Source organism: Sinocyclocheilus grahami, unplaced genomic scaffold (assembly GCF_001515645.1).
Source record: "Sinocyclocheilus grahami isolate Dianchi unplaced genomic scaffold, SAMN03320097.WGS_v1.1 scaffold24.1, whole genome shotgun sequence".
Taxonomy (NCBI): Eukaryota; Metazoa; Chordata; class Actinopteri; order Cypriniformes; family Cyprinidae; genus Sinocyclocheilus; species Sinocyclocheilus grahami.
In genome coordinates, this window is record NW_015505203.1 from 3,376,110 (window position 1) to 3,385,883 (window position 9,774).

The 9,774-nt window shown below is 36.1% G+C and overlaps 1 protein-coding gene across 1 annotated transcript in view; it reads left to right on the plus strand.

Moving 5' to 3' along the window:
* LOC107562943 (UPF0258 protein KIAA1024-like) overlaps positions 1 to 4,480 on the plus strand; it is a 12,696-nt gene extending 8,216 nt beyond the window's left edge. The window contains exon 2 of the mRNA XM_016247708.1: positions 3,676 to 4,480. Within this exon, the coding sequence (XP_016103194.1) occupies positions 3,676 to 3,873 (198 nt within the window). The 3' untranslated portion in view covers positions 3,874 to 4,480. The remainder of the gene's footprint in view (positions 1 to 3,675) is intronic.
* Positions 4,481 to 9,774: the final 5,294 nt, after the last annotated feature.

A 9,774-nucleotide genomic window follows, 5' to 3' on the forward strand; every position in this document is an offset into this window, starting at 1 on the left:
ACACCTCTCCAGTCCATCAGTTAATGTCTTGTAAAACAAAAAGCAGCATGTTTATAACAAACAAATCCATCATTAAGATGTTTTTAACATCAATCTGTTGCTTTTGGCCAAAATATGAGTCCAAAATCCATAATCACGCTTCCTTCATATTTGTTTATAGACTGTTTTTGCTTGCTTGTTTTTTTACTTGAGAAATCAGCATTATGGATTGGCGACTCGTATTTTAGCTGGAAGCAGTGGTTTGACGTTAAAAACGTCTTTGTGATGGATTTGTCTCTTTCAAACAAGCAGATTTTCACTTCAAAAGAAATTTCTCCAAATCTGTTCAGATGAAGAAACAAACTCATCTACATCTCGGATGGCCTGAGGGTGGGTAAAATGTCAGCACATTTTCATTTTTGTGTGAACTGGCGACTCGTATTTTAGCTGGAAGCAGTGGTTTGACGTTAAAAACGTCTTTGTGATGGATTTGTCTCTTACAAACAAGCAGATTTTCACTTCAAAAGAAATTTCTCCAAATCTGTTCAGATGAAGAAACAAACTCATCTACATCTCGGATGGCCTGAGGGTGGGTAAAATGTCAGCACATTTTCATTTTTGTGTGAAATTATGTAGTTGACAACAAGCCAACAAGCTTGGTCACTTCAACAAATAGTGATTGCTGTTGTCCTTTTTCATGAAATTATGGAGTTTTTTCCACAAGAAAATCAGATTATCTTTCTTGCTCACTGCTGGTATTGATGTAAGATTACTTTGAGCTTATTGGAGACAGCGATGGTTAATACCTTTTGCATGAAGTTATACGTGCTCGGTTTAGCGGAGGAAAGTGTCATTGGTGACGGCATCCTGCTGCCAGTTAGCGCTGAAATTAATGCCATCTGATATTCAGAACCAATCCACATGTGACAAATGGCAAAATTTAACACACTTTGCCTGGAGGATGGTTACTAGAGGCATGAAAAATGGCGGCATTGTCACAGCGGTGGCACAGAGGCAGAATGTGCTCTTGACAATAAATGGACCATTAGGTGGACATCTTATATTGACATATTGCTTAGACAAATCATTCAGTCCCAGTTTAAGTTTGTCTTTCATTTATTTATTTGTTTGTTTAATAACAAATCAATAAACAGCATTAATATTACAGGTATTTATTTATTTGTTTGTTTATTTTTTAATTTTGGATGGGCAATTTTGGACAGCTAATTTGTTATTGTTTGAGTCTGTGGTGAGGTAGTGCTACTGCTGAAAACATGCTGTTGCTGAAAAACAGATGAAAACATCACTGGTAATGTGTATGTTGATCGCTAAAATGAATGTATATTTACCTGTACTTTAACTGTAGGCCTGCAGCAAGCTTTCCGAGTACTCTGTCATTTACATTGGATATTTTTGAGTGACTTCTGGCTCGTTAGCTTTGACTCTGCTCGCTTGACATTAAAGTTGTTCTAATTATAAGCTAGGGACACAATTAAAGCGTAAACATTTCTGTGAATCAGTGAGCTGACCTTCTCCTGTGGAGACATACATTTTTCCTGAAATTCCTGATAAAGCGAGCTGTTCACTTGAAAGTGTTGCCGATATCTGTTGAACAGTTACATTGATGTTTACAGTCTTTCACTTACGACCTTGTCATTTCTGTCTGTCCATCCTGTCTGTCTGTCTATTGTTCATTCTATCTTTCATTCTATTGCTCTATTTATCATTCTATCATTCTTTTTTCATTCATTTGTTTGTTCTTTTGCACATTCTATCTATCTATCTATCTATCTATCTATCTATCTATCTATTTATCATCCATTTGTTCTGTCTGTTGTTTGATTGTTAGTTTGTTCATTCTCTCTTAAAAACAAAGGTTCTTAATTGGCATCAATGGTTCCATGAAGAACCTTGAACATCCATGGAACCTTTCAAATGAAGAAAAGGTTCTTTATAGTCAAAAAAGGTTCTTTAGATTTTTAAATGTTCTTCAAAATAGTTTTTTTTTTAGGAAGGAAGGTTTGGGGAAACAAAAATGGTTCTTCTACGGCATCACTGCAAAAACACCCTTTTGGAACCTTTATTTTTAAGAGCGTTCCTTCAGTCATTCTATTTATGATTCTGTGATTCTATCTCTCGTTCTGTTTATGATTCTGTGATTCTATCTCTCGTTCTGTTTATGATTCTGTGATTCTATCTCTCGTTCTGTTTATGATTCTGTGTGGTTCCATGAAGAACCTTGAACATCCATGGAACCTTTCAAATGAAGAAAAGGTTCTTTATAGTCAAAAAAGGTTCTTTAGATTTTTAAATGTTCTTCAAAATAGTTTTTTTTTTAGGAAGGAAGGTTTGGGGAAACAAAAATGGTTCTTCTACGGCATCACTGCAAAAACACCCTTTTGGAACCTTTATTTTTAAGAGCGTTCCTTCAGTCATTCTATTTATGATTCTGTGATTCTATCTCTCGTTCTGTTTATGATTCTGTGATTCTATCTCTCGTTCTGTTTATGATTCTGTGATTCTATCTCTCGTTTTGTCATTCTATGATTCTGTCCTTCTATCTATCCTTCAGCCATTGTATTTATGATTATGTCATTCTATCTATCATTTAAACATTCTGTCTCTCGTTCTATAGTTCTTTCTATGATTCTGTCATTCTATCTATTGTTTGATCAGTCGTACCATCCATTGTTTCTTCTGATCTATCATCTGTTCATTTTATCAGTCATTTGTTCCATCATTCTGTCAATCTAAAGAGCAATACTCTATCTATCATTCATTTGTCCATTCTATCAATCATCTGTTCTGACATTCGTTCTATCTAATGGTCTATTGTTCTATCTTTTCTACGTATGTTCGTTATATCATTAGATCTATCTGTTGTTCTTATTTTATTGTTCTTTCTATCTTTTGTTCTGTCTATCGGTCCATCTGTCTTTGGAACATCCATTTGTTTGCTCTGACTGTCTATCATTAGTTCTATTTATTGTTCTGTCATTCTTTGTCATATTATTTAATCTATCGTTCTGTCATTCTAGCATTCTGTCATTCCATCTGTCTGCTCTGTAAACTTCAAATTTTATGTTACAGTAATATGACTAGTTATACTTCCTTAGATTCAAATTTGAATTGGAATTCTGCATCCTGTTTACTACCTCAACTCAACTCTAAATGGCATACAACTCTGGTAGCAACTTACAAGAGCAACTACATGGCACGCTAAAAACTAATCAGAACCACTCAGCAACCGTATAGCAACATGCTGGCAGCTGCCCAAAACACCCTAGCATCCTGATGGTAACTTCGGCACAGACAATCCCCACTCGTGTTTTCTTCAGAAAATGTTGTTTTGTCCCCTTCAGCTGCTCTGGCTATTTTTGCCTGTCTGTTTCCATCCTCCCTGCTGTCATACCTGAACATCTCTCTCTCTCAACCTGAACCGAGTGCTGTATCACACTTTCCTCTTTCTCATTTCCCCCTCACTGGCTCACCATGTATTCAATTAAAATGGCAATTTGATGAAAAATTCCATCTCGACGGAATGTGTTGCTCCAGTAATCTGTCTGCAGTCAGCGAGGCGACTGGACGAGGTCTCCATTCATCTTCCACGGCTTTCATTTCACAGCACAATCACGGTCCGCTCCGCACAGATGCCTTTCTTCGCAGGACCTCTCACCTTTTTCTGTTCCCCTGCAGGTCCAGGAGTCGCTCAACCCCAACAATCTGGAGTACTGGATGGAGGACATCTACACGCCGGGCTATGATTCGCTGCTCAAGCGCAAGGAGGCGGAGTTTCGCAGAGCCAAGGCGTGTAAAATCGGCGCATTGATCGCTGCGGCCGCCTGCACTGTGATACTGGTCATCGTAGTGCCCATTTGCACCATGAAGTCTTGAGGTTTCTCTTTTTTTCTGTCGGATGGTGTTCGTTTCACTTGGACAAACATGGGACTTCATTTGCGGGGATTGTAATTAGGTCTGATTTCAGCCTTAGACTTTCCTGGAATGTCAATCGAAATATATCACAACAAAGAGTTAAGGATTGCAAATTGACGTGTCTTTTTTTATTTACCCTAGTCAATATTTATAACTTGACTAAATTATTTGTTATGTAGTAGATGGCCTTACTTAAAGGCTTGGAGGTGCACCCTTGTTTTATAGTGCAGAATATAATGTACCGATATATTTTATGTCTGTTTCTTTTTCTGGTATTGCAGTAGAAACTAAAGGGAAAGCTTTATGTTTAAGCGCATTCTATTTTTTACTTTACTATGATTATGAGAATTTTAACGAGAGTTATTTTTCGATGAATACGCCGACAGAATGTTTTAAAGACGAGTTGGATTTATCTTTGGAAATCACTGGAATGTTTGGGCTCGTGCAATGCCTTTTTATAAGGATTATATATTCAGATAGCGCAAATATAGTTCATGTGTGCATTCAATAAGAACTTAAAGGAAAAGTTCAGTCAAAAATGAAAGTCTGTCATTGTATATTCACCCTCATGCCGTATCGAAACTTGTGTGCTTTTCCATGGATTTTTTTGTGGTTTTAATGACCATTTTCTTTAAAAAAAAAAAACCAACAACAAAAAAACACCATGTAAGTAGACTGTATGATTTTTGCGTTAAATTCTAAGTGAAAATTTTTCAGTGAATACTAATACGCTAAGCAGCTCAAATGCGCAACTGATAACAAAAAAACCTGGATCTGCCCACATTTATATGCAATTTAGTGGGGGAAAATTTCAAAGTCATTTAGAATTCTTCAAAAATGGTCCTTTTGTGTTCCACAGAAAAAAATAACATCATACCGGTTTGACAGAATTTTCTTTTTCAGGCAAATTATTCCTTAATGTTGAAGGGTTTTGATTGTACAATGTGAGCACAGTAAAATGACTCATTAATGATGTTTACTGATTTTGTTTGAATAGTGAAACGTGACTTTATTTCCTTCTGATTGGTTCTGTGTTAATGTCAATACAACACTTAAAAAACAATTATATCATAGTACATAGGCTATAGCTTTCTCTTTGATTGTGATTATATATACTTTGCCTTGTTATATCATAACTAATCATAATACTGTATACTTGAATTGCCAAATCACTTTCAACTAGCTCAGTTTTTCTCTGAAAGTCGAATGTTTTTCTTAAACTTATTCACCAGACCTAAAATTGGACCTGACAATGGAAACTGTGAACTTACCTTAATGAGGTTCACTTTTGACGCTCTTTACACCCGTTGTAGGAGTGATTCTTCTGAGAAGTCAAGCTGTAGGACCATTGAGTGAAAACCGCCTGTTAGTCAGAAACAATATTGCACTCAGACGCTGTTCTAAAACTAATGAGCTGCATTGCTTGTCTAACGCCTACATAGTCAGCTAACTTCTAAGGCAGCATCTAAGCCCTTAGTGACTGATTTGGTGCGCTCTAAATAGGCAGCAACTGTGTGTCATAGCATTCCTCATGTGAAGCACATAGGAAACTCGATTGACAATTGATTTTTAGAGTTTGACACAAGCACGTTGCTCTTTGGAACAGCCTGTGTGATGCCTTAAATGCTGTCTATGTAATCAGCTCACAAGGTTTTGGAGCAATGCCTGAGCAAAAACAGGAAACAACATTGTGCTAACAAACTGATATTTGCAGGTTTTTCTTTTATCATCAATCTGTGAATGTTATAAAGGCTAGAGTGCTGCAGGAATGACTTCAAACGAGAGCATTTTAGCATTTCCGGTTCCATCGTCCTGAGGTTTTTTTTTTTTAATGGATTTTTGGTTAAATGCCTGAAGTAAGGTCTGTGATGAACATGAGCTCAAAATATTTACGTTTTATTTTATGATTTAAAATGCATCAGTGAAACGTTCTATTGACAAGCTTTTACTTGTCTTAAAAGGCGATTGCTAACAAGTGTCTAAATGGGAATTGAACGTCATCACTGCAAACCAGGTAAACTGATACACTCGCTAGTCTGCTTTCACAGCCTCATTGCATTTATAATCATCTTCTTGCAAACTATTCACTCAAATTTTCCAACAGTTACATATTTAAGATTAAAAGAGTAGTCAAGCTAAGTGGCGGGGACGCTGACTTCATACAAACATGTTGTTTGTTTATAGCCTACAATTAGCTTTTTACTTTTGGTGATTGTATTTAGACTTTAAAATGAATAAAAGCTGTGTTCATTTGTTAAGATCCTAATGAACAAAATGTGTAAGAACTTTTGTTGGTCACAGAGCTTTTTTTCTGCAATAATCCAAAAGACAATGGGAAAAAAATCCCAATGGGTTTTTGTTGAGGGAACCAGGGAACCTGCAAAAATCATCCCTGCAGCACTTTTGACCACAGCTTATCACATAACAGTGCATTTCTTTCCCCTTAACCAAAACCAATGGGCTGACTTTATAGCCTGGTTCCGTGAAACTTAAAGGTAAAGTGTGTAATTGTTTATGTTAATAGACTTTATCTTATATTAATGAAAAAGTTCACCCAAAAATGAACATTTACTCACTCTCAGGCCATCCAAGATGTAGATGAGTTTATTTCTTCATCAGAACATTTTTGGAGAAATTTCGCATTACATCACTTGCTCAGCAATGAATCCTCTGCAGTGAATGGGTGCCGTCAGAATGAGAGTCCAAAAAAAAAAAACATCACAATAATCCACACCACTCCAGTTCATCAATTAACATCTTGTGAAGTGAAAAGCTGTGTTTTTGGCCTGAGGATGAATGCATTTTTATGTAAACTTTTCCTTGAACTAGAACTAGAAGTAAACAATTTGTAGATTTATTGCCTTGAAATGTACACAAGGGGCAGTATGAGTGTTTAGGAAACCTGTTTGGTACCACTAGTGCCATAGAAATAACACACTTCACCTTTAAGAGAAATTTAATTTGCACACAAGAATGACATTAATAGAATGATCCTTTCCACATGTGACTTTCCACAACTACTACTTTTGATCTTACATTTGTTCCTGAGAGATCTGCAACAGCATTATTTTCCGACAATGAATAGATTTTGAAGTATATACATTTATATCCCTATTACCGCTGTAGTTTTGCAGTGTAATATTCAGAAACATACAGGAGTAATTCACCAAATAATAAAGCTTCTGGTATTTATTTGCTCACCTTATGTCAATCCAAATCATATGCTGATATTTTCTCAATACAACAGGAAAATTATGAAATTATGTGATATTATTGTGTGAGAATAACAGCATATGGGTTTGTTATGGCATGAGGTTTGAGTAAATAAGGACTTGAACTCATGCTTTTTGTTGAACTATTCCGTTAATTGACCTGATCAGTAATTAGGGCATTTGAATGTGACTTTTTCTTTGATTGGCCGAATGTCTGGTGACCTCGCCTTCGACACAGGAACTGTGTGTAGTAGCACGCTGTAGAACCCTGTAAATAACTTCAGGTTCAAAGCGCATTGTGTGAATCAAGTGTAACTGGAGTCATATTCTAATAAATCTCTTACTGTTCAGACTGTTAAATGTGCAACGGCCTATTTCTTTGCATGTGTTTCTTAGTATCATGATTCGATTTTCATAGTTTTCTATCCTATTCCTCTGGATGTGTTTCTCAGACTATGACAGGTGTCTAAATATGGAAAGTCTAATGATGGTGTTTTCCGGGGAATGTTGAGGCGACAGTGATATCTATAAATATCTCGAAGTATTCCAGGTGGTCCATCAAACACTCGTCATGTTACTATTTTTGCGATTAAACTTGCATTTGTAGGCTCTGTTCTGAAACCTGGTGAGCTGCAGCCTTTCAAGGCATCATAAATGTGTTTCTGACATGAAGACATAGGTATACAGCAAGGTATACAGCACTGGATGCATATGTTGTGGAGAAGGCAATACCATACTGCATTGTTTCATAAAAGCTGCTGCAAAAATGGTTTCTTTTTAAATATACTATCATTTGATTTTTTTTCTCTTGAAAGAAATTAATAATTTTATTCAGCAAGAAAAGTAACAGTAAACACTTTTACATTGTTATAAAAAAATTATATTTCAAATAATCATGTGACACTGAAGACTGGAGTAATGATCCTGAAAATTCAGCTTTGATCACAGAAATAAATTACATTTGACAATATATTCACGTAGAAAACGGTCATTTGAAACTGTAATGATTTTTTACAATATTACTGCTTTTACTGTATTTTTTAGCAAGCAAAAACAGTCTTCGTCAGCATAGGTTTTTTCCCCCCCTTCTAAGTCATGGGATAAAAAAAAGAAAACAGCCCCAGATTTATTCCAAAGCCAAAAATTATTGATTGACTTACATTAAATTACTGTTTTAAATACTGGTAGGATTTTAGAAAAGCTTCATTATCAACAACCATGTAAGTTAATATATTTAATCAATGTCACACATTTTAGTTCATATAATGCACTGAAAAAAAATGATTCATTGAATTTACAAAAATTATGGTAAGTGGTTGAAATCAATTTATTTTAGCTAAATTTAAATAAATTTAGTTGACTAACTTTCAACATTTTTTTTAAATGTTGCTAAAATAAAATGGTTTGCAACCACTTACCTTAAAACATTTTTAAACATTTTTTTTCAGTGTGTGCATTGATGAATCATCTACAATAAGATGGGGGGCATGTAATAGGAAAGTAAATTGGGACATTTTTGATGTCACGTTGACTTTATGTACAGTATGATATGACCATGCAGCTGCTCTCCGTTTCTGTCGGTGTGAGATGTACCTCGTGCTGGATTCTGGCCCGGTGAGTGGAGCTTATATGAAATCTGGCACAGGTTGGTGTATAGAGCTGGCACTGGCCTGGCACTGGGGACATTATCAAGAGCAGATCTAAACTAGACTACCAGAACCCGCTGAGACCAGAAAACACTTTTCAGAGGGACTCTGTAAAGAGGGACACGTATGAGAAGATATTTTAGAGTGAATTTTAAGGACATTGATTGCCACAAAGTACAGGAAGTCCTGTGAGTTCTGTTTATTAGTGATGGGCGATGATACTATTTATTTACTCTGTGATTTCAACTTCAATTTTAAGGTCAGTATAACCGAGACCAATGTAATACTTGCAGGCTATTAAAGCTACTGTATGTAGTTTTGTGTATTTTTTTTTACTCTGGAGCCCCTTACAGTTAAGTTAGTGGAATTCACTGTTGTAAATAAATCACTGTCGTAATTACAGCGGATTCCCTGTTAGCGGGTGTTTACCTAAAATACATATTTTACAGTCACCTCTATGCAGATTGATCATGAACACAGTTAAGGCTTCCTACCAGTGTGGCCGTCCTTCACAAAACTTAACATCTACCACAGTTTTATCATAGAATGCTAAATTTTTCAAGCATTTCAGTCAAATGTAATTTATACAATATTTCAAACCTTTAACCCATCACGGGAGAAAATCAACCCACCACAACAGTTTAAAATCAACTCAATTCCGTGCAAAATGCAGATTTGGCAACCCTGCATCCAACACTAGCTGCCTGCATTCAAAGTGATTTGTATGCTCATTTACAAAGTCTTGATTTTGTTTTGGGGGTGTACTAGAACAGGCTCTCATACTAGGTTGTTCGAAAAACACATTATTTTTCACATATTACAACACCTCTCTCCCCAGTCTGGCATGAACGGCTCGAATAGTTAGCTAGCATGTCTCCGACATAGTGATAACACTCCTTGCCTTCTGTAGTGCAGCTCACCCAGGTCTCGTCCCATTCGTCGGTATTTGTGATATCACAAATCCCGGAAAATATGCGTTGTAGTCCAAACGAGTCGTTCGTTGT